Source organism: Girardinichthys multiradiatus, chromosome 10 (assembly GCF_021462225.1).
Source record: "Girardinichthys multiradiatus isolate DD_20200921_A chromosome 10, DD_fGirMul_XY1, whole genome shotgun sequence".
NCBI lineage: Eukaryota > Metazoa > Chordata > Actinopteri > Cyprinodontiformes > Goodeidae > Girardinichthys > Girardinichthys multiradiatus.
Window position 1 is genome coordinate 1,129,338 of NC_061803.1, and position 24,785 is coordinate 1,154,122.

At 41.2% G+C, this 24,785-nt stretch overlaps 1 protein-coding gene across 7 annotated transcripts in view; it reads left to right on the forward strand.

Moving 5' to 3' along the window:
* The window catches only part of rhbdf1b (rhomboid 5 homolog 1b (Drosophila)), a 48,297-nt gene that overhangs the window by 21,146 nt on the left and 2,366 nt on the right, over nucleotides 1-24,785 (forward strand). For 3 of the 7 annotated variants that reach the window (XM_047377587.1, XM_047377585.1, XM_047377586.1), the window contains exons 2-17: nucleotides 4,953-5,094; nucleotides 5,193-5,323; nucleotides 5,574-5,720; nucleotides 14,660-14,891; nucleotides 16,326-16,532; nucleotides 18,624-18,746; nucleotides 18,993-19,135; nucleotides 19,252-19,506; nucleotides 19,593-19,704; nucleotides 19,795-19,869; nucleotides 21,419-21,580; nucleotides 21,714-21,814; nucleotides 23,941-24,004; nucleotides 24,140-24,234; nucleotides 24,374-24,449; nucleotides 24,642-24,742. In XM_047377587.1, the coding sequence (XP_047233543.1) occupies nucleotides 4,966-5,094; nucleotides 5,193-5,323; nucleotides 5,574-5,720; nucleotides 14,660-14,891; nucleotides 16,326-16,532; nucleotides 18,624-18,746; nucleotides 18,993-19,135; nucleotides 19,252-19,506; nucleotides 19,593-19,704; nucleotides 19,795-19,869; nucleotides 21,419-21,580; nucleotides 21,714-21,814; nucleotides 23,941-24,004; nucleotides 24,140-24,234; nucleotides 24,374-24,449; nucleotides 24,642-24,742 (2,153 nt within the window). In that variant the 5' untranslated portion in view covers nucleotides 4,953-4,965. Of the gene's footprint in view, nucleotides 1-4,952; nucleotides 5,095-5,192; nucleotides 5,324-5,573; nucleotides 5,721-9,964; nucleotides 10,161-14,659; nucleotides 14,892-16,325; nucleotides 16,533-18,623; nucleotides 18,747-18,992; nucleotides 19,136-19,251; nucleotides 19,507-19,592; nucleotides 19,705-19,794; nucleotides 19,870-21,418; nucleotides 21,581-21,713; nucleotides 21,815-23,940; nucleotides 24,005-24,139; nucleotides 24,235-24,373; nucleotides 24,450-24,641; nucleotides 24,743-24,785 lie in introns of those variants that run through there. The other 4 variants (XM_047377588.1, XM_047377589.1, XM_047377590.1 and 1 more) reach the window with 4 other exon arrangements.

Sequence of the window (24,785 nt, forward strand, 5' to 3'; positions counted from 1 at the left end):
TGTCATGTCAGTGGGATTCTAGCTCTTTCCTGGATTAATGCTTTGCATTCTGGGATTCAGAGTTTTTACCATGCACTTTTGTTCTGTGTGTAGTTGAGTCGTTGTTCCCTCTATGGCTGGGCCCAGCAGTAGTAAGTCATTTGCTCAGTATAAGAGACATCACTTCCTGTGTTTAATTTGCTTGATAGTCAGTTTGCTTTTTCGCTGTAAGCAGACCCTGGTCCATTTAAAGCAGACTAAAAGGCTCTTTTGTGAAAGTCTTCTGTGATGACATGTTCTCCAAGAACAATGTAAGGACCTTTTGGAAGAAAAACAGGCCCACAGTATCACCCATCCTTCACCATACCATACAGTAGGCACAACATCCTTTTCCACGTATTCATCCTTTGCTTTACCTCAGGCTCACAACTTATAGATCTGAAAAACACATCATGTCAGTTAAATTCACTGAAATGTTCAGCGAACTCCAGACATTTTTTTCATTGCATGCCATGTAGATAATGTTTATTAGTCGTTATGGATGCTGGCGGTGATGAATTCCTGTCTTCTACAGTAGTTCTGTAAGACAGAGCTTCAGAGATTGTTTTATAACCTCGTTTGCTGCAGGTCCAGTTGTTATTGTTCTGACTGTAGATATGGGCAACTTTTCAGGCTAGAAGCTGCTTCCTTGTAACCATGTCCTGAGTCATGAAGAGCAAGACACATCTGCCTTATTCTGATAGGATGTTATCTTGTCTTTCTCATTTTGAAGAGGTTGGATTTTCATTTATGCAGCAGTAATAGAAATTAAAGAATTTATTTTAGGCATTTTAGGACAATCATCCCTCCCAGGGATCCCAGGAAGTGTGTAGGACACTGGAGGCACTCACAGTCTAGTCTGCAGCTGTTGGTGCTGATCCTTTTTCAGCTTGTTAGATTTGGACCAGAACCAGAACAGTCTGAATATTGGCTCCAGCAGCGTCTACGATGGAGCAGATTGGTGTTTTGCTAATGCATTGCTGGCAAGAGAAGAGAGACAGTAATTGGCCTCACAGCCAGAAGTCACTGAATGATTTCCAGCTGACATGTGCAGGAGTTCTTCGTTCCTTCTCACCAGATGGCCACCCAAGTGTCTTTTATCTAGACGTAGTCTCTCACTCATGCACCATTATCACTGCTTGGTCCAAGCTATGACCCTGCTAAAGAAATATCTGATCGAACCTCCCAAATGATGCCAGATTTACAGAACCTCCGGTGGTTCAGTTGGTCGCTGTGCAGCACTTATAAAGCGATATGCAGCTTTAAAATGTATTTGTTAACAATTAGTAATTAGTTTCATTATTAAAAGGTCCAGAGGTTTCTGAGGACATGCTGCTTTTCAAATAAACTTTTTAATACATTTTTACAACCAAGACTGAAAATAATTTGCAAATATTTTAAAATGAGAGTAAATTTCCTTTGACTGTAACAGCAAACAAGGTTCTTATGCAGCCAATCAGAACTATGATGTTCTGAGTCCAACCAACCATCATATCTCTTTATTACAAACAAAATAATTAACCATCCAACTCACCCCTAACCCCTAACCACTAGAGACGGGATTATAACAGTTTTAGAAAAAAAACAAAAATCCAATTGTCTTTTGTCTACAAGAACCTGCAGTCACTGCAGAATAACTGAGTCCAGGTTTGACCAGGCCGGACGTAGCATTTAGTCGCCTAATTCTGACTCAGTTCTAACATCAAAGCAATGACAGTAGAATAGAGTAGAAGTTTATGACTTTTTCATAATCGGCTGATTAATATTATGAACAAGAAACTAAAACCACATTAAACTTGACAAAACAATTAGTGCAGTATATTTACAGTATTAAACACACTAAAAATAAACAGAAATTGAATCAATTGAAAATAAACCCCTGCGATGGACTGCTGACCTGTCCAGGGTGACCCCGCCTCCCGCCCATAGACTGCTGGAGATATGCACCAGCTTCCCCACGACCCACTATGGAAGAAGCGGTACTGACTGACTGACTGAAAATAAACCCACACAGAATGGGTGGCTTTTGGAATAGGAATAAGTGCAGATTGGCAGGAGCAGATGGGGTGGAGAATCAAAAGATTTAATAACTGGAAAGCAATAACTTATAGGCATGGAGTTGGGTAGATGTGGCAGGAACAGAAGTTTAAACCAGCAAAGAACAAACAGGACTGAACCTGAGGAGTATATATAGACCATGGCAGTGAAAGCAGTGAGACATAATGAACAGAACATATGATGGATGAATAAAGCACCACCTGGAAACAAAGCAATGATCAGAAACAAGACCCAAAACAAATAAAACACCTTCTAATCGTGACACCCACATACCAGATATAACCTGACAGCTAATGGTTGCAGCTTTGTTTTAAACAGGGAACCTTTGCTTTAGACAGTTTATGACCTGGTCTTTGACCTGAAAGAAGATCCAGTGCCATGAGATGCTGTTATGTTCCTATCTACCACCATTATGGACAGTTTGAAGATGGACATCTGAATGTTGCTGCAGGGCACCCTGCCTTGTGCAGGCTCCAGTGGTGCAATCGGTCAGCGTGCTGTACTTCCAGCCCAGTACATGGTGGGAGAAGCTGAGGTTGTGAGTTCAAGCCTCACCTGCAGCAGAGGTTTGTTCGCAGCAGTTTCCACCTGAGCTTCCAGATTTTTCTTTGAGAGCGACATGTTTTTATGTAAGGAAGAACAAACAGTGGGGTTTCTGAGCCTTGAATAAGCTGCTATGAGCTGCATTATTGAATCCTCTCACAAATGTAACTGATGTCAGTGTTTAAGTGCAAATCAAGGAAGTTAATTCCAGAAATTCAGCTTTTAAAGCACCATCTAGGCTTTCTTCTGTGTCATCCACATGCTGTACATACCTGCTGGAGGAGGCTGGCTGTTTATAATACAGGCTTCAGGTTGCCATTTAATTCATGGGGTTCATAGTTCAAGTAGAAATTGAGCTCAATATATATTTATTTATTATTTTTTTTATTTATTTGGTAGGGACAGATACAATAAACATAGATCATTATATGCAAAATAATCTGATGCCTGTATCATAGTGTTTATAACCATAGCTAATTCGCAGCACCTGTCCCTTGAAGGGCTTTTGACAGTTAAAATAAATAAAAAATAAAACAATTACAATAAATGCAATCAGAAATGTGCAGAAACCAGTTAGTACTAATAAAATCACTAATAAAATTAACACATCTACTCAAGATCAAATGCCACATATATACAGTTATGGATTTCATATGAACCCTAATCCTAACCCTAGCCACACAGCTTCTGCTGTGTGAGCCAGGATTTTGCTTGTTTTTTGAAAGTGGACAGTCTAGTCAAAGTCTTAATATTAACAGGAAGACCATTCCACAGGTTTGTTCCTTTTACAGAAAAGACATTTTTTGCAAACGATGTTTTAGAAAATAGAACTTTACAGTTTCCACATGTAGCAGCTCTTGTTGACCTGGAGGTGTCCAGTCTGTTAACAAATTTACAAAGTGGCTCAGGTGCAAGTCCAATCAAACATTTAAAAATCAACTTTATATAGCTAAGATTAACAAAATTCACAAAATTTAAGAATTTATATTTACTTAAGATGTGACAGGATCACTGTATTCAAAAAGACATGAACACATTCACATGTCAGACAGCTCCTATCATTCTGAAACAGTTCATACTCGCCTTCATTGTTCTTACAATGCTTTTAATGAGACCTTTAAAATTTAACTGAGGATCTAATATTACATCTGAATATTTTTCTCGTTCTACCTGTTCAATTAGTTCTCTATTTATTTTGATGTTTACATCGTTTGTTGTCCAAGTTCTTTGTATAGAGAAACACATAGATTTGGTTTCCTTCAAGTTTAATGTCAAATGGGATTTGTTTAACCAATAGGATACTTTCTCTATACTTTTGGTCAATGTGCTGGTGACAGCTGAAGGGTTTTTACCAGGCACATAAACAACAGTGTCATCAGCGTACATCTGAAGGCTACATTCAGGACACACTTCAAGCAAGTCATTCACATACAGGCTGAAGAGAATTGGCCCCAGTATGGTTCCCTGAGGAATTCCGGTTTTAATTTCACATGGAGCAGATTTTACATGATCAATAACTACACATTGTTCTCGGCCCTGCAGATATGACTTAAACCATGATAGTACCTGATGTGACATATTAAAAGATGACAATTTTGAAATAAGACGACTGTGGTGTACGGTATCAAATGCCTTCTTTAAGTCCAGGAATACTGCACCCACAATGTTTCCTTTGTCAAGCGACTGCACATTGCTTGCCAATAATGTGCAGATAGCCAATTCAGTAGAATGGTTTTGTCTAAAACCATACTGTTCAGGGTGTATATATTGGTGTGTTTCTAAATATTGAGTTAAGTTATTCTGAAACTATTCTTTCTAACATTTTTGATATCACTGGAACTAGACTTATTGGTCGATAGTTACTGACATCTGTGGTATTCTTGGACTTAAAGATGGATTTAACTAATGCTTTTTTCCAAAATAATCTTTTTGGTAGAATGTTGTGGTAAAGTTATTTAGATTTATGTGAAAATAACATTAGGTAATTAATATGGAATAGGTGAAGATCCTGCTCACCAGAGGGGAAGTTAGAACAGAATCAAGCCCCCCATCATGTAGTCTGTTGAGGTTCCCAGGGCTTTTGGAAGTAAAACAGGCCCACGGCATGATAGATCCTCCACTGTACTTTAAAGCAGGTGAGAGATGCTTTTCCACATATTCATCTTTCACCTTAAAACTGATACTGAAACGTTCAGTCTTGGTCCCATCGGACCAAAGCTCACAGCTCCAAGTACTGTATATTTTATAGGCATTGCTAACATCTTTGTTTTCATGCGGCTCATAATCTTCTCGTCTGTCTAAATAATGTCACATTTTCTGTGCTTGTTGTCCAGCTGGCAGTCCTACATGGAGATAGAGAACATGGATGAGACAGGAAGCAGGACCAACAGCTTCCAGAGGAAGAAGCCTCCATGGCTCAAACTGGACATCCCGACTATCAAGCTGACGCCGGACGACACGCCACAGATCGCTCAGGTCAGACACAGCACTAAAGTAAAGGTAAAAAATCAGACAGAGAAAGATTTAACCTTGATCCATGTGATTATTTCTTTCATCCTGGTTGGTTTTTGTAGCCAGTGAAGCGAGGGCGCAGTGTGAGCATGCCGGGAGAAAGTCCACATACCCATATTGCTGCCTTGGAAGCTTCCAACAACTACCTCAAACCTCCTGTGGAGAGAATGCCCTTCATGCAATCCATCAAGAGGTTCGACACAAACAAACTGACACATCTTTATGAAAGGTTATCAGCTTTATGCACGCTTAGTTACTCCTGCTGCTAATTTCTCTTGATTTCTGCATGTTTATTTACTAACTGATAAATTTACCAGCTTTAGTTTCCTTTTCTATTGAATCCAAATAATCTTGCAGTTTTTTCTCTTTTATTCCCCTTTCTTTTATTTGACCGCTTCTTTTCCACCCTGCCTTCTTGCCAACCTATCTCCCGCTGTGTGAAGTGAGAAAAGGGTGCACTTTGACCGCCTCAACACAGTCCCTCCAAAAGGCCAGAGATGTGCCAGGAGGGTGTCAACCGTCCGAAGACGGTCCTGTGTGCCTAAAATACTGGCCAGACGCCGCTCTTCTATACCAAAACAGATCATCAGGTATAAGAGATGCATGGAAAAACATGTTTCCAACACTTTGTCTTTAACCTGGAGGCTTTCATCTGCTGATGGATGAAGGTGGTGCTCAGGTGAAACCTGTTTGAGAAAGTCAGAGACAGAAAATAGGGCTGCACGATAATAGGAAAACGTGTGATGTGGCGACCATTGCTACAGCAATATTACTGGCAATAAATAAACAAAATATTTGTAAGGATTATGATTATTGATTAATTAATATTTATCAAGAATCATAATTTAAAATAATAGTTTGAAAAATATTAATTTCTTAACCAAAAATCATTACTTACGAATAGAAATCAGAGATGTCCTCTGGTGTTGTGTTTATGGGCTCAAAGCTCTTCAATAATTACAAATTATTAACCAAAACCACCAACTGTCACTGTTTATTCAACCACTTCACCGAAGGTGGGGGAACTTTGACCTTGTTTTGACAGATAAATCATTTTTGCACGAAATAAACATAAACGGTTCTCTTAATTATATATATGAAGATTTATTGAAGCCAAATAATCCTGATATACCATTATTCTGGTCCAAAACCTTCACCTAACTAACAAGTACCGTTCTACACAAAGGGAATAAAAATGACTACCTAACAATAATAATAAAAGAAAAATATATATATGCATTTAGTGTCTATAAAGATCAAACCAGCAGTTTATGGACAAAATGTGTAATTTGGGTTAAATGGGAAGAAATCCTCCTGTCGTGTTGATGTCTCGATCGCAGCAATCAGCTGATGAAATGGTGGGGCCACGCCCCTTTAGCCACTACCAGCCCTATTGCCCCAAATCTTGACAAAGTGTCATAAACTCTGAGGCGGGAACCCAGTGGAAAATCTCCAGCAATAAAACTGGAACAAAGAGTGGTCGGACGAGGCCCAGACCGCAGTTGCTGGGAATGAAAACTTTTAAAAGTCCAACTTCTAACTTCTGGCCGATTTGAGATCAGCCGGACAAACGTGAACCACGCAGCAGCAAATCAAAACACCGCTCAGCATAAAATACTTCCATCAGTATTGCAACAAGTTAATACCTGAGATTAACTACAGGTGATCCTACATCACCTTAACGAGGCCTCATCCTGACCAGACCTTTAAATGCACCTATCCGGTTTAATATGAAAAGAACGAAATTACTTTGAAGTTGATTTCTGCTCTCCACCGTTTGAGGATGGATCAGGTCTGAAGAAAAGGAGGAGAGAGGGGGATCACGCGTCCGTGATCAAATTAAGGAAGAAAAAAACGGTAACTTCTCATCCGTCCAGGAGGGGAAGATTATGCAGAACCGTTTAGTCGACTGCATTACACAAGGAGGAAACTCTTCTCCTTGGACATAGAACCTCTGTAGATCTTCACCTGCGCCGGTTGTGACGTGGTCTTCGATCGGCAAATAAATCTCATGATCTTCTCGTATCAGACAGATTTCCAGCTTTCAAGCTCTTCCAGGAATGGCCTTGTGGAGCAAAAGTTCGCCTGCGAGCTCTTGTCTCTCCAGAAATGCGCCTTCTATTTGCTGTCCTGCGACAGGCGGGAAATGGCCTCGAAACTCTGCATCTCAGCCGGTTTATACTTCCAGTGACGTCAGAGCTGCGACGTCTGTTGAGCTGCGTGCGTCAAAATGTGCGACCAAAATGGATGGCCCCAACATATTTAAAATGTTAACGTCTTTATGCTTTGGGTTCATAGCAAACAAAGAGCCAAACATATGTCGCTTTTCCAGTTGATGGAAAAACTTTATTAAATATTTCCATATTTTATTGAAAAGTTGGGTCAATATCTGAAGTTTTAGCAACTTAGTTGTAGTTGCTTAATGACTTCTTTATCTTTTAAAACTTTTTATGCTGCATTGAACAAGTGCCACCAAATATATTACAGGCGTAGAAAACGTCAATGCTTATTGCAGCTCCCGGCAGTTCTTCACGATATCCATACTGTACAGGGATTTTGCGATAACAATAAATTTGCGATATATCATGCAGCCCTAATAGTGACATTAGTGCCAATTTGTCATGGAAGAGTTGATCTTTTTCCAGATGATGACAGGTCATGGGAGTATTAGATGTTTGGATGGAGCACCTGACCTCCTGAGTCCTAAACGTCCAGTGGAACATCTTTTGTTGCCATTGTTCCTGTTTTCAAGGATTCAGGCAGCAGAGTAGTACAGTATAGACTGGGATAAATTACATCCACTGTGATGCAGACATCTTTGTTGCTACTGTGTCAGTGGATATCTGAGTGCCAAGTTGCACCTGGAAAATGGACTATGAGCATTAAAACTGATGCTGTTTACTGCTGTTATTCTTCTTACTGGTGGTTTTCCAGCATTTTCAGGACATTTTAAACAGCTTTAGAAGAGGTGCCATGATTTTTTGCAGAAAAATAAAGATGACAAATCTTTTTTTATCTGAACTCTTAAAATAAATAAGGACTTCTGGTAAATAAGATCATTGAAGTAAATCACACATCGCTACTTCAAAATGAACATGAACATCCGAGGGGAATTTCTGATCTTTGTGATTTTTAAAGATTTGATCTGCAGGATTTGAACCAACTGTGATTTCTCTTTAAAGATAACAAACGTCGTATATTACTGATTAGCAAGGTTAGCATGAGTCAGACGGCAGTCTCCGTGTTTAATCCCTGCAGAATTTCAATCCCTACCTCAACTCTGAGATTCCTAAAGGTCAACATTCCCAAATCATTACATTCCTTTACAGACCGAAGAGTTTTTTCTGCTTGCAAGTATGGCTCTCTCTCACTTTCTCGCAGCCTAAATGACATTTCTCCATCTTCCTTTTTTTTGTTTTTGTTTTCCTCAGATGGGTTTTATGGACACGTACAATAAAATACCCATTGCTTACACAGACGTCCATGTCTTACAAATGGTTATTCCATAATCTTGGTAGTTAAGTAATTTGCATTTAGATTGTCAAACTCTACCACATCCACAGTCCTATTGAGCATAAATGTGAATCTGGAGTAGATATTCAGGGCAATCCAAACACACAGTGGACCAAACAAAACCTGCTTTAAGTAGCTTCTTACATCTGTCTTCATTTTCAGAACCTCACTGGTACTGTAAATAGAGAACTTTGAGCCTTCCTCATGCTGTAAAAACATCAGCACCAAAGAGTGTTGTTATCACAGCCTGCTTGCTGGTATGGTGCATTCATTAGGCAGGTCAGAGTCTAAATCCCCCGAAAAAAACATAGTTGTGCTTTGACCCACACGCTGAGGGCTAATGGGAATCCAGTGTTTTTCCAGCAGAATTAACAGAACCGAGCTATGATGGGTTTTATGAAGGCTTGTTTAGATGCCTCCTCTTTGACAAAGGTCACATATTTAGGATAAATGTGAACTATTTAAACAGAGCATGTATTGCTGTGTTTGCTTTGCAGGGTGTCTGGGAGAAAATCCTGATGTTTGTTTAGAGCAGGAGTTGAGATGTTTCATGAGTCATTTCTCGTGTAAAGGAGCCGTGCTTTTAGACAGATCACAGCACAATGTTTGATCATTTATCATTTAGTCACACTGATACTTCTAATTATAGCTGTTTGGTGTTTAAAGGCCCTGTGTGACAACTTATAGAAACTAACACAAATGTTTGACACATAAAAGAAGGAGGAGTTGAAGGAGCAGATGAGTTTCGTGTCTCTGATGCTTCAGTACCTCTGTGTGTGTGAGCAGGTTCAGGCATGTCTGAGTGTCCTCCTCCAGATCTGTGCCATTCCTAATGTTTACAATGATCCTTCTAAGGCTCTGTTTCCTGTGGCATGCTAATGTCTTAGAGGAGAACAATAGGTGTTTACACATGATTCTGCTAAATAAGGAGACCTAAGAAGGTACCTCACTGATAGTGATCTTTGGGGTTCTGGGCTGTGGGGGGTATTCAGTCTGACAAGAACCAGACCGTCTGTCATCTTCACTCCTGAGGTCAGATCCTTTTTGCTTGAGATTTTGAGGAGACACTGGGAGGTCCGCCAACTGCTGACACATCCACGCACCCTCTCCCAGAAACGTTCAGCCGTATGGAAGATCTCCGTTCAGATCCTCCCGCTCACTGCGCTTTCAGTGATCCGGTCCAGCTGGAAGAATACTGGAAGTTCCCTGCAGATCTGATTTAACTTCATATCGTTCGCCTTAGAAGACATAGGCCCACTGGACCAGGAGGATCACCATCAGCTCTCAGGCTCTGATTAACCAGGAGGACCTCTCTAAGGACAGCGGGACTGTTATCAGTCTGGATATGTGTTGATCTTTCTGGTCCGGATATCAGGACATCCCCTTATGGAACCGTGGGTGTTTAAATGGGATTAATGTGTTGGTGATGCTGTCGATGGGGTCAACTCACCTCCACAGTGACAGCCCCTGTCAGGTATGACGCAGACCCTGAACCTGTCCTGGAGACTTCAGGACAGGTGAGTGTAAGCAGAACAAAGGTTCAAAATGAAATGAGTCAGACTGAAGTACTTGTGGCTGCAAAATTAAATGTTATTTAGTTTATTTGTCAAAGATTACTGACAAATGTTGAATTCAGCTCAGCTTTTTGACCTCTTTACAGTTCTAGAAACTCATCGATCCGAATTTTATGACCAATTTCCGATCTCCAGGTTTCCTGAAGCTTTTTATTTCTGGATACCAATTTGTCTGGAACTATAATATCAGACAATATCAGAACAGCACCAGAAATATGTTTCTTTAGCCTTCCAGCCGTCAATAGTCATTATTTATATTAGTAGCAGAGGAGACAGAGTAGTCACTGTAAAAGTGGGTTTTCACTCATTTCTAAGAGGCAATGATGTTGAGCCTTCCTGTTATCAGTTCTCTCCCACAGACATGCCTCATCTCATAGAAAATAGAGCTTCCTTTGAAAGAGCTTCTTACACCTTATATGGTTCCTCCAACTTTATTTTTAAATACCTGATACTAAAAATCGGCAACTTTGAGTCCTAATCTCAGTATCAACTTCCACACTAAACAGTGTTGTTATAGTGCTTAGTATGGTGTGTTCAATGACTGGAATAGGATCAGAGTTTTCAGTTTCCAACCTGCTGGTCACTGGCCGATTTCCCTCTGCACCTATACTTTTAACTCTTCATGTGGAGCTTAATTATTGATATGTTGAATTAATGAGTTCATCGTTACAATAATCTATATCTATGTACTTTTTATCAGGAAGAAAATACTTTTAAACACAATAACAGTTTTAGGAAAGCAGCACATCCCACTGAATTTGGAAATAAAATTTAATAAATTGATATGAATGTGAATAATGAGCATAAAGTCCAAATAAACATAAGTTTCACATTTTAAACTATTAACATAGTAGACATGAAGGTGCTTGCCTATGGATTTATTAAAGCATATCATCTGTTCATAACTGAGTTCCTTCAACTTACGGGTCCCCAGGCATATTGAGCTGGTCCCAGTTCAGCTCTAAAACGGAAAATTGAAACATTGCTGGTATGACCTCAGTTCTAAATAAAAATCTAAAAGTTGAACAGAATCCACAGGTTTATGTTTGTAAAAGTTCGACAGTCGTACCAAACTGGTTGGCGTGAGGATGTAATTGTTGTCATGGCGACTTGGTGACCCTAAGCGGCGTTTTCTCCTCCCTTCTGGTGCTCCTCACTGTGATTGGAGGCTAGATGAACCTCTTCTAGACCCGTTGCCACAGGTTGAGGTTTAAACCTTTTAGTTAGGGCTCTGACTCTAGGCTGTTAGCTGTAAGAGTAGGAGTACTAGTAAGTGTGAAGTGTTATTATTCAAACCATTTGGAGGGACCACAGTAAAATATTGGATCACAGTTTGGACGGCTGCTACTTCAGCTTCGGACCAGAAATGCTGTCTTAGCTGACACCAAATGAAGCTAAACTATTAGCATTGAAGCTCAGCAGATGATGTAATGAACACTTGTCAGGATGGTGCTGCTATTTATCCTCTCAGTTTGTTTTTCTTCCCGTTTGTTCATTTGTTGCTTTTGCTTAGATTGTGTGAAGTTTTTTCCTCTTTGCAGGCAGATAATTACAGCCAAATAGAAATATGTGGGGCTGTTTTACCTGCAGGATGTGGAGTCTAATTAATGTGGCTCAGTGCTGCTTAGAGCTGTTTACTGTGGTTTGTTGGAGACTAGGTTAAACATGCTTGCCAGAGCACGAGTGCAAACACATGTCCAATCTAGATCTATTATCTTGTATGAGGAAGCAGAGATTTCCTAACTAGAAACTGGAGCTCCTGCTCTGCCTGTTTCCATCTTTCTAGCACTTGGTAGTTACTCTGTTTTTGGTGTTCCCAGACCTGTGGCCCTTTTAGAAACATTCCTCTTTGGAGGAGGAGCGCCCAGCACTACTCCACCCTCATCTTGCCTCATGTTCAGCCTTAAAAGGCTTCTTCAGCTGACGTTGTTCTCCATCATGATGTCTGAGTGTTTATGCAGAACGTTCTGCTCTCTAAACAGACTGCCCATGTGTGGCCTCCTCCTCCTCCGGATTCAACAGTCAGCCTTTTGTGCAGTCACTATTAGACAGAAAGTATTTAATACTATAAGAAATATAAATAACTGTGATGTGAGGTGATCTAGAGGAGCGGCAGGGCAGTGTTTTCCTCTATCCACACTCAGGGTTTTTCACTGTTCTTTCAATCCACAGTGCAAACACCACATTTATTAGGAGCCGAGAGAAATATAAGAGAGGACTCCTCCATGTTGCATGACAGACCTGTGTCTTATCTCCTAGCCCGTAGCTAATCAGTTCATGACCTTCATCTAAACATGGTTCTTTACTATCAAACCACTGGATCTTCATCCAGAAATGCAGATTCACTCACTGCTCTGCTTAAACGTGTAGCTTCTAGTGATGAAGCTTCAGTTTCCTGACTGACAGTTTTTTGGTCAAAACTGTGGGAGGACGTAGGTGTGGCCAGAGTACCTTGAGGTCCCAGATGCTTCCTAACATTGTGAACATTGAACATTTGGCCAAATTATATAGGACTAAAAGAAAACAGGAGACGTTACTTGCAGCTTTCATCAGACAGGCCATGATGGTGTGGAGTGTTTTCTGCCCGTCTTTCCTTCTGAATAGTGTTTTTTCCTGCATGTGTTTCTGCTGTGAGACGTGTTTCTACCTCATGCTTCCTCGTTGCTGCCCCAGAACCACTCATCTGCAGGTTTAGTTGACCTTGTCTTTCTTTTTCTTTGTATTTAAATGGTCTGTAGCCTGTGTTGAGACAAGATATGATTGGTATATCTAGGTTAGCTTAAGGGGCCTTGCCAAAGTATTCACACCCCTTTTACCAAGTTTTTTACGTCATGTTACAGCCACAAACATCAACAGATTTTATTGGGATTTGTGATTATGTAATCAACCATAACTCATAACTTCATAACTTTTATGGACAGGATTTCTAGACGCAGCCAAGGGCCGGAGGGGGTCTGGTTTGGGGACCAGTGGATTTCGTCTCTTCTTTTTGCAGATGACGTGGTCCTGCTGGCCCCCTCTAGCCAAGACCTACAGCATGCGCTGGGGCGGTTCGCAGCCGAGTGTGAAGCGGCTGGGATGAGGATCAGCTCCTCCAAGTCCGAGGCCATGGTTCTCGACCGGAAAAGGGTGGCTTGTCCTCTTTAGGTTGGAGGGGAGTTCCTGCCTCAAGTGGAGGAGTTTAAGTATCTCGGGGTCTTGTTGACGAGTGAGGGAAGAATGGAGCGGGAGATCGACAGACGGATCGGTGCGGCTGCCGCAGTAATGGGGGCGCTGTGCCGGTCCGTTGTGGTGAAGAGAGAGCTGAACCGAAAAGCAAAGCTCTCAATTTACCGGTCGGTCTACGTTCCTACCCTCACCTATGGCCATGAACTTTGGGTCATGACCGAAAGAACGAGATCCTGGATACAAGCGGCTGAAATGAGCTTCCTCCGTAGGGTGGCCGGGCACTCCCTTAGAGATAGGGTGAGGGGCTCGGAGTAGAGCCGCTGCTCCTCCACATCGAGAGGAGCCAGTTGAGGTGGCTCGGGCATCTATACCGGATGCCTCCTGGACGCCTTCCTTGGGAGGTGTTCCAGGCATGTTCCACCGGGAGGAGGTCCAGGGGACGACCCAGGACACCCTGGAGGGACTATGTCTCTCGGCTGGCCTGGGAACGCCTTGGGCTCCCCCTGGAGGAACTGGAGGAGGTGTCTGGAGAGAGGGACGTCTGGGTGTCTCTGCTGAGTCTGCTGCCCCCGCGACCCGGTCCCGGATAAGCGGAAGATGACGAGTACGAGTAATCAACCAACGCAAGTGGTGCAAAAGTGAAAGTGAAACAGGAGAAAGTTTTTTTTTACTAGTTTTGCTCATCTGGAGGCTGGAAGGTTAACCCCCACCCAGTCTCAGGTCTTCTGCAGCCTCTAACAAGTTTTCTTTCTGGATTGTTCTGAAATTTGCTGCACTGGATTTTCAGTATTTGGGGTATCAGAGTAAAGGGGGTTGAACACGCCACACTTGTTAGTGTTGGGTTGTAAAAAGATGTGAAATTATAAATCAGTTTCCTTCTACTTCACAGTTATGCTTCACTTTATGTTGTAAAATCAAAATATAATGCGTTAAAGACAAAATCTGAAAAGTTAAAGGGTGTGAAGACTTTTTCCAGATAACTAAGTTAACTGGAAACAATATAATAAATGAATTTTGCACTGATGTTTGTTAGTGTTGGAATGATCTTATTTAGCTTCAGTTCAGCCTAATGTGACAAAGTGATCATTGAATCAGCTGCTTATGTTAAAAGTATTAATATTTAATATCTGCACTGAATATGAATTAATTTGTTCCTTAATTAGCAGACATCAGAGTTTGTTTCTGCAGCAAGGTGCCAGATTGTATTCTGTTAGAAATGAACGTCTGACCTCACTCTATGAGGTTTCACTGATGGACGTCTGTCCTCGCTGCAGGGGAACAGCTGACTGGTTCGGGGTGAGCAAGGACAGTGACAGCACCCAGAGATGGCGGAGAAGGAGCCTGCAGCACTGCAGCCAGCTGTATGGGGGGCTGAAGGCCCAGGTGATGAAGGACATGGAGCTGCACAGCCAGGACAATCTGTCCCTGGCCAGCACCGAGACCCCACCTCCCCTCTACCTCCCACCTCACAACCCCAACCACCAACATCACTATGGGATGCAGAGGGTAGGGTAGTGCCTCAGGGGACCACATTAGAGGGAACTAGAGGAAACTGGAAAAATATTCACTTTTCCTTCATTTCTTAATGCCTCATCATAGTTTTAGTACACTCTGTCTTTAAGTGAAAGCTGTAAAAATCCGTGTTAAAAATCATTCTGGAAGTCTTTAGCAGGACTGTTTGTCCTCTATACTGACCTGAGTCCCAGTTTAATAGTTTGTTATAATAATTAAAATGAAACAATACATGCTTAGAAACCTTAACGTTCTGTGTCTGCTGGTTTTGATTATAACAGATGCAGTTAAAACCAGACATCTATAGATCAGAATAAGACTCCTGTTAGAATTACTGAAATTATTTCTATTTGCCAAATAAAATAATTTTAAGAGAGAAAATTTGCTAATATTTTCTTCAGTCAGACGTTTACATATACCAAGATCAGCATGCCTTTAAACATCTTGTATTTCAACCTGGGTCAACCTGGTAGGACAGCTACAGTAATGTTCTCCCAACACGTCACCTAAAACACTCCGACCTTCATCGTTTGTTTATAAAGATGCATCTGACGTAAAGCTGCAGTCTTCACTAATCTCACCTCGCTGGTGCTGATGAAAATTATCATCTGGTGCTACTAGCTGTAATGCTATGGCTATTGCTAGCATGTTTACTGCCTGGTTTGATGAGTTTTGTATATAATTCCTGACAGAGACGACAGGAGGAAATCAGGACATGGAGGTTAGGGTGAGAGCCACAGAAGAATCCAGCAGGTAACAAAGAAACCAGGGAGCCTAAATACTGTGGAGGTGGTGATCAGTGACATGGAGACCAGGCTGAGGAGGACAGATCACTCATGAAACTGAACCTTAACATATCCGTATAAAACATAAAACACAAAGAGTTGATTGCAAGGAACCTAGAAACTCAACAATAAGGAATGATCTATACGGAAAGACCTTAATGACAATAATAACCCAAATTAATCCAAACACAAAAAACAAGTGAGAACCACAAACCCCACAGATGGTCACATCTGGTTCATCTCTGTTTAAGGCAAACCGGCAGCTTTCTGAGGTCAAATCATGATTTATTACTTTTAATAATAACTGAGACGGAGATAAGAGCGAGGGTTTGTTTCATGGTATGAAGAAAACATTTAATACATTTAATCTGTAGTTTCCACTTAATTCACTTGGTTATACCCCCACAGTGGACACATATTTGTTGTGAGCATATAGGAGTAGGAAATGCCATATTACATTTAAATGTTCCAAGTTTCCAAACTAGCTAATTAAAAAACTTTAAGATTCCCACAGCATTAATCCACCCATCAGACGTGTGTTGGAGCTTTTCACTGCTGCTTACTGTCGTATGTCGCATAAGAAAACGCAGCGATGTTTGATTATAGATGACCTCTGTGTGTGTGTGTGTGTGTGTGAGAGCAGATCGTGGACCCCCTGGCTCGAGGTCGGGCCTTCCGTGTGGTGGAAGAGGTGGATGGGCTCAGTGCCCCGCAGACTCCCCTCACACCAGGTACCGCATCCCTCTGCTCGTTTTCCAGCTCCCGCTCCGCCCTCAACAGGCTGCCACGGCGACGGAAGCAGGAGTCTGTTGCTGTCATGAGCATCAAGGCTGCAGCGGCACTAATGAAGGTGCTTGTTTCTGTGTTTTTGTGTTTAAAAAAGCCTAAATTTAACAAAACAATTTCTGGGCCACTGTCTCTTTAGATTTTCAGAGTAAAAAAGTATTCATACCCATTTTGTCAAGTTAAACCCTCAGAAAAACCCAAAGAAAGTACCCTTCAGTGTACTTTCTTTGGGTTTTTGTGATAGACCAAAACCAAGTCCATAACTATAAGGTAAAAATGATGCTTTTCAAATTTTTTTTTTTAAATAAAGCACAATGTTTTTGGTCATAACTGCTCCTCTTTAACTGTATTAAAGCCATTTGTAATTTATTCCTGGAAATCGACCTACACACACACATACATATATTAATCTCCATTAAAGTGTTTGTATTCCTATTTTAACGGGCATGTTATATAAAACATCAGATCAGCCTGTTTCTGTGTTCTGGGGATTAAACTCTGATAAAATATGTTACAGTAGAGTACAGATGACCCCTCCGTGCCTGCTGCAGATGCACACGCTGTATGTGAAGGTGCTGGGATGTAAGGTGGGGGCCTGAAGGTGGGGGTCCTCCTAGCAGATGGTCTGTGATAATACACAGCGAATGCTCAGCTATGTGCTGGATTGAGGTCAGAATATACGAGTAAATCAGAGCTAATCCACTCATGCACCGAGGCTGCTGCCGCTGCTGTGCTGCTGATCTGCAAACCTCACTATTGACAGATGTGCCAGATGTGCTGGGCAGCCTCTGACTTTGAGACCAGAACCAGAATCAGAGGCTGTTCTGAGAGCCACCTATAATAATGCTACATGTACTGGTTCCTGCCAGAATATGTCTTCAAATAAGCCATAAAAGCTAAATACAGATAATTTACTGTTACAATGAAGACAACAACTCTTAAGTAAGCTCTTTATGATGTGATCTGATAACTTTCCTTCTATAGAGACTCTGGTTTCTTGCTCTCTGTGTTATTATTTTTTCAAATGTTTATTAAAAGTTTATTCTTCCTACAACTCCCCCACCCTCCAGGAGGGGCGCTAAAGAGCTGAAGGCTTTCATGCTGCACATATGAAGAAAAACACATTACATAATTATTCAGCTTTTTCTTTTTTTGCTGAAAGAAAAGTAAATTTTTTAGTGTGTAATCTAGATAAGGCATGTTTTAGCTGGATAAATAAAGGATATATCTATTTAAAGGCACATATTTACACATATAAATGTATTTTCCAAGAGTGTTTGTGGAATGTTTTACAGAAAATAATTATAGCTCCACTTTATTTTATGAATCCAGCACAGTTTGGATTAGAACATAATTTCCTGCAGAGATGATCAGTCTTTACAGTGGGACCAACAGATGCTACGTTCTGAATTAGACATTATTCACACAATAAAAGCTTAGAGGAACTCGATTTAGATGGAAAAGTGTGGTGGAGCAGTTGATGGATGGTGGGGAGCAATGAAGCTTCCTCAGAGCCTGCTAATCAAAGGAGATGTTGCACTGAGGACTTCAAACATGAAGTGGTTCATGAATCAACTATTGATGAAGGGCTGAGGTGACACAACTGCTTTTACATATTTAATCCTGATCCTGAGAAGCCATGAGGACAGAAACCTGAGTATTTAGTCAACGTTTTCCAAGTTCACAAAGAGCTGGATCCTGTTTGAAGGTGATCTGCTTCACCTTTTATTTCACTGATAATAAATGATGTAGCCATTGTTGTTGCTTCATGACCAACTTTCTTTTCTGATCTGAAATGAATGTGAAAATAAACTGATCAGCAGAATTTAAAATTCTCTAAAATATTTCCTTGTCCAGAAGCTGTAATGATACCAGCACCAGCATGCTTTGCTAATTATGTTGGAGGACGTTCTTGTTCTGTATTAAAACAGAACGGTTCTTGTTTAAATCAGTATCTTATTTTTCAACATTTGTTCTAATTTCTCCTAGAAATTAGCTGCTTATCCAGAACACTCTTCTATTAAACACAAACACTAAATAATTAAGATTTCCGACTCATTTTTTGCTTGATTTCTGTTTGATCCAAACCTAGACATCATGTAGGTCCTACAAGCAGATGACATGAAGTGTCTTTATGTACGGTTGTAATTTTCAGGGTCGGACGTTAGGTGGCAACGCTGCAGGAAGGTGCCGCAGACGGAGCTTCATACCTTCCAGTTTCTTTGACGAAGACACAGCAGATTTTCCTGATGAGCTGGATACTTCGTTCTTCACCAGAGTGAGCAGCAGACGCGTCCACAACATCACCAGAACATTCTTCTTTCTGTTACAAAACAATCAGAGAAATCAGAAACGCATCACTGTAAAACGAGATTTTATAAAATGAGACCATCCCAAAAATATGTATATTAATAATAATTATTATTTTTGAAAATGTGCAAAGCTGACTTCAGAACCCTTCCTTTACCGCAGCGCAGGCTGAGAGTATGTCTTATTGAAGCATGATGTAATTTTCAACTTCCAGGATGGTTTCCATGAAGAGTTGTCTAGTTTTGCAGACGACGTGTTTGAGACGCCTTCAGAGGCCGACCTCAAACAGCTGGATGAGAGCGTGCTCACAGGAAGCGCTCTGGATAAGAACAAACTGGAGAGGACACATCTCATGCTGTGGGCAGTTGTTTTTAAACCTTTATTAATCTGTATAAATCACTGAAAATAATAACTTCAACTATAATGAGTGTTTCCATGACTCTTCTGCTCTTCCCTCCTCCGTCTCAATCCAGGCCTTTAGAGAGAGGGTGGAGGAAGGCGAAGGATGGCTCTCTTGTCCAGCCTAAAGTGCGACTGAAACAGGAGGTGGTGAGTGCAAACAGCCACAGGCAGCGAGGACAGAGGATTGCAGTTCCTGTGAAGAAGCTGTTTGCCCGGGACAAGAGACCGTATGGGCTGGGGATGGTGGGTCGGCTCACAAACCGGACTTACCGCAAGCGCATTGACAGCTTCGTGAAGAGGCAGATTGAAGACATGGACGATCACAGGCAGGACCTCTGGTTTAGTTTTGCTTTTTTAAAGGCTGATGCATTGCTTTAGTGTCATACTGAGTGACTCATAATGTCCTCTTCAGGCCTTTTTTTACCTACTGGATCACATTTGTCCATCTGCTCATTACCATCCTGGCTGTCTCTATTTATGGCATTGCTCCTATAGGCTTCACACAACACGAGACTGTGGACTCAGTGAGTGTGGTGCACAACCTGTAAAATTATCATTTGTTATGCATAGATTATTTTTTATAAACATTATACTTTTGTCTTTCTGTCTTTGAGGTGCTGAGAAATAAGGGAGTTTATGAAAACGTCAAGTTTGTGCAGCAACAGAACTTCTGGGTGGGTCCGAGCTCTGTAAGTGTTCAAAACCTTTCCTTTCTTTTAATGAAACAATTGAATGAAACTGATGCCCTCAAAAAACCCTCAAAATAGGGTGTAAATAGTAAGTTATTTCAATAAATACTTTAAAACATTTAAAGAGAAACATTCTAATTAGAAAAATGTGTATTTATATATACATACCATATAAAATGTTGGATAAAGAGGTGAGAAGATATGAAAGTTAAAAGTAACAGATTCATAGTGAAAGGTTAAAGTTAATTGTCGAACAAATGTTGGAGCTGATTTTATTCTGAGAAAGGTGAAAGTCGAGGAGAAAATAATCCTAAAACCAGTGGATGAGGACATCAGAGCTTGGTGCCAAAAGTTGCTGTGACCCAGAAGTCGGGTATCGGTGCAGAACAGCTTGACCGCTCAGGAGGAAAGCAGTCAACTGCTGAAATGTGAGCTCATAATCTGACGATTTAGATGGTAGTTTGTCCAGTGAGGAGAAAGTCAGGAGAATAGTTGTTGGAGATCCACTAGTTTGGAGAACCTGTAGACCAGCACCCTACGCCGGAATTTAAAAGCGCTCTGTAGTGAGTCCAGTCTGCCTGATTTCAGGTAGATGTCATTTCTGCTTCTTTTTGGACCGGCACTGTTACTCTAATGTCCGGTGTCTTAAGTCGGCTCTCCCATCTCTCCATACATCTGTACCACAAAAATACTTTAGATTAGCGAGCTCTGTAATATATGTGGAAAACAAGCTCACGGTACCCATGTGGTGGAGGTAAGGTCCCCATTATTACGCAGCCACAGTCAAACACCATCATTCATTTAGCTCAGACACTGAGAAAAGATGAGTCTGTGCTAATCTAATTATGGTAAAACTATGGAAGGTTTATTTATTCATGTGAGAATGCCAGTAAACATCAAGCACTGACAGAGAAAGTAAACGTGATTTCTTCTTCATGCTTCTTCACCACCAAACTTACCCTATTTTCTTGAGTAACTTGTAAATTAAAAGTGCTCACTAGGCGTTACTGTCTTGCCAGTCAATGCATGCATTCATGAAGCTTTTAACGCATAATATTTTTTCCTTGTTGACCACTTAATCATGTTTCTGATATTCCCCACTTAAACTGCTGAGCATTGCCCTCTAGTGGCCCTCCACAGTACCTAGTCTGTATGGCAATCCCCTGAGTGCACTGTTTATTTGGTGGGACAGAAGTAGATACTTATTTCCTTTATATCATATTGTTTTATAAATATTAAATTAAAAGTATAACTGACTTCTGGTCAACTTTCAGAGACCAGTTTTTATGTTTCCTGACATATTTGTTCTTTAAGGTTAAAGAGCTTTTCACTCCTTTACCTTTGTAGTTCCGCTTGCATTTTGTAATTCTTTGTTTTTACTGGTGATTTTAATTCTTTTTAAAATATAAATACTTAGTAAACATCACTAAAAGTATTTTAAAGCATTTAGATTTTTATTTAATTCTTCTTGCAGAGTTTATCGTCTTTTTAGCTTTCTTTCCTTTTTGTCTTTATACCAAATTGTGATATTACTGCCACTGTCCTGCAGGAGGCGCTGATCCACCTAGGTGCAAAGTTTTCCCCTTGCATGCGTCAAGATGAAGAGATCCAAAATCTAATTCAGGAGACGAAAACAAGAGAGAGAGAATCTGGCTGCTGTGTTCGAAACGACCGTTCTGGTTGCTTGCAGACATTACAGGAGGAGTGTTCGGTCAGTGAAACCAGCTTCAGATCATTCCAGCCACCGTGTTGATGTTTTACTTTGTCTGCAGTCATCCACTTTTGAGGATTTTAAATCAGGTAGAAGCTGCTTGTCAGTGATCTTAAGGTACCTTTGTCTGCAGAGTACCCTGGCAGTGTGGGTAAAGTGGCCTCAACACCCTAGTGCTCCATATTTAAATGATAAACTATGGCGGTATGGATCAGTCTGCCATCAGGACCCCAGGTAATGTGCAGCCACTGTCTGCTTCACTCAAACACTGGCTGGTAACAGTCATAGAAAAAAAACTACACCTTCTCTAAATTTAACAAGGTTATCATTTGATGGACGAACCACTGACCTCTACATTACAGATGTGTTGCATTAATCCAACTGAGTGGGAACACATGCACGGATTACTGCCTCAAAGTGGCGCCTGGAGAGAATTAGCTGCCTCAACTATGAAAAGGGTTATTTAACAGCTGCCATAGCATTTAAGGTCAGGGTCCACTTTGACCCCCAGATTTGTGGCAAAAAGCTTTTTTTCAGCACTAGAGGCCTTTATTTTTCAACAGTAGGCAGACACGAAAGAGAGGCTGAGAAAAGGGGAAGACAATCGGCAAAGGGTGCTGGATTGAGGACAATGGCCTTTCTATATTGTCGCGCGCTTAACACCTGAACAACCAGCGCTGCGCCCAACGATGGCTTTTTATACCCTGCCAAGGAATCTAAAAACAGATTAGAGGTCTCACTGGGGCACCAAACACCAGCAATTTGGTCTTTTTCTTATTGAATTTTAAAACGTTAAGGGCCATCCAGACTTTATTGTTACCTGTCTTCCAGGTGGCCTGTATGGATGATGTGTCAGCACTGAGTATGTACCGTTTTTCCTTAGAGGGACATAGATCCGACAGTCATCGGCGTAAAAATGAAATGCAATGCCATGTTTTCCAAGTATAAAACCAAGTGGGGAAAATACATGGAAAATTGGAGGTGGCCTAGAACTGAGCCCTGTGGGACTCCACACAACACAGGAGCAGACGAGGACATGTGGTCACAGAGACTAATCCCAAAGTTCATTCCGCTTGGGCGGATCTGAACCACTTCAATGCTATGACCTTAAAACCCCCCACTGCTCCAACAAGAGAGTGAAATGACCTGATCCACTGTATCGAACGCAGCTGTTAAATTTAAACGCACAAGAACAACAGAGTCGACACAGTCAGTAGTTAAAAATATGTCATTAAAACCTTTTTAAAAGTCCTGATTCAGTGCTGTATAAAAGATATAAAACCAGACTGGAAAATCTCTGAAGGATTAGGTTATTATTAAGAATAATTTGTTAATTAACTACAGGTTTTACTACTGCAGGATTGAAATCTCTAGGGTCCACACCTGACAACAAACTGATTTACCAGTTCAAGAACAAGTGGACCAATAGTTGGTAAATCCTGCAGTTGGTCCTTTGTTTAAAGACTTAAGTCAAATTCTATGCCTGTTTTATGCCCTCTGGTGGAGGAACCAAGTACTACAGATGGTCAGTGTCTGACCAAGGTAGCTGTGCTAGCTGCACATTCTGAGAAGGATTTCCATGGCTTGTTTGGAAGGGTTGCTCTGTTAAATCAAAATAGGGCAGCCTGACTTCGGTTTGCAAGGTTGCATCTGGAGCCATGGTCTTTGGACGAATGAGAACAAAGTAGAAATGTTTGGGAAAATCCAAACATCGTATCGGTACAATCATCTGATCCCAGCATGGTGGAGGAGGGATGTTGATATGGGCGCCGATTTTGTTACCAGACACCTTCCAGGCATTGAGTGTACCTTGAATTTCTTTGTATGCTAAATTAGAAGCATCTTCTGCCCAACAGGTGAAGCTTGGTCCAAACTGGGTCATCAACAGAATCACAAACACGGTAGCTAATCTACAACCAAATGTCTAAATAAGAAAGAATCAAATTGTTGTGGCCTAGTCAAAGTCCAGACCTGTTTGATGCTGTGATAGGACTACAAGAGAGAAGTGCAGAAATTAATATCTGGAAACTTCAATGAAGTAGAGCTATGTTCTCTAGGCCAAAACCGGGTCAGAATTCCTCCAGAACCACGTGAGAAACTGATAGTCATAGAAAGATGTTACATCACGGCCCAGACCCTGTTTATTTGCTAATGATGTCATATCTGTTGAGAATGAGGATGGATTTAAAAGGCCTCCTAAAGAGCAGATAGTATTAGTTTATCCTAATATGTAAAGGGTGTACTTTCTTTTTACTATGACTGTAGATCCATTGTTGTTAGATCTGTAATGAAGGTGTAATTCTGTTCCATCATGTTGAGTGCGGGGGCAAGAATTACTGTAATTTTTACTGTTTCTGCAGAATTTGTCAGGAATCGGCCTCAGTTTCACCTCATGATTGGTCAGATGATATCACCCAGTGGCCGGTAAGACCAAAAACCAACACGCCATCGCTAAATGATTTATTATTATTATTATTATAAAAATGACTTCAGTCGGTGGATCTTCAGCTTCGCTGTTAAGATGTAAAACATTGGACCTTGTTCTGATCGTATCTGCAGATCTGCACTAAGTACAACTCTGGGAACCACACCAACCTCCCCCACATAGACTGCAGCATCACAGGCCGGCCCTGCTGCATCGGGACCAAAGGACGGTAAGAATCAGAGGAAGCCAGGAACGGGCTGGGACTGACCCAGCTGTTTGTGTTGGCTCTGTTGCTGTAGGATTTTGAGGATAATGAGGATGTATTTGTTGTGTTGACTGTAGGGTGAAACATGAATTGTGTTTTGCAGATGTGAAATCACTTCCAGAGAGTACTGTGACTTCATGCATGGATATTTCCATGAGGAAGCTACACTCTGCTCACAGGTAGGATAAAGTCACCCTCTGCCTGTTTCCCTTTAAATCTGCAGGTATTTAAAAGGAAAAAACTGGTCCTCATGGGGCTTCAACTCACAACCTCAGCTTTGTTCTGCAGGTCTTATAACGGCCTCTATATGCTGCAGGATGTCTGTGGGACGTGCTGGTGTTCCTTCTCATGACTGTGATTCTGTCTTCCAGGTGGCCTGTATGGATGATGTGTGTGGCTTGCTCCCCTTCCTCAACCCAGAGATCCCAGATCAGTTCTCCCGGCTGTGGCTGTCTCTCTTTCTTCATGCTGGGTCACTGAACGTTTCTCCTATGGCCTCAGTATCTTCAGCAACG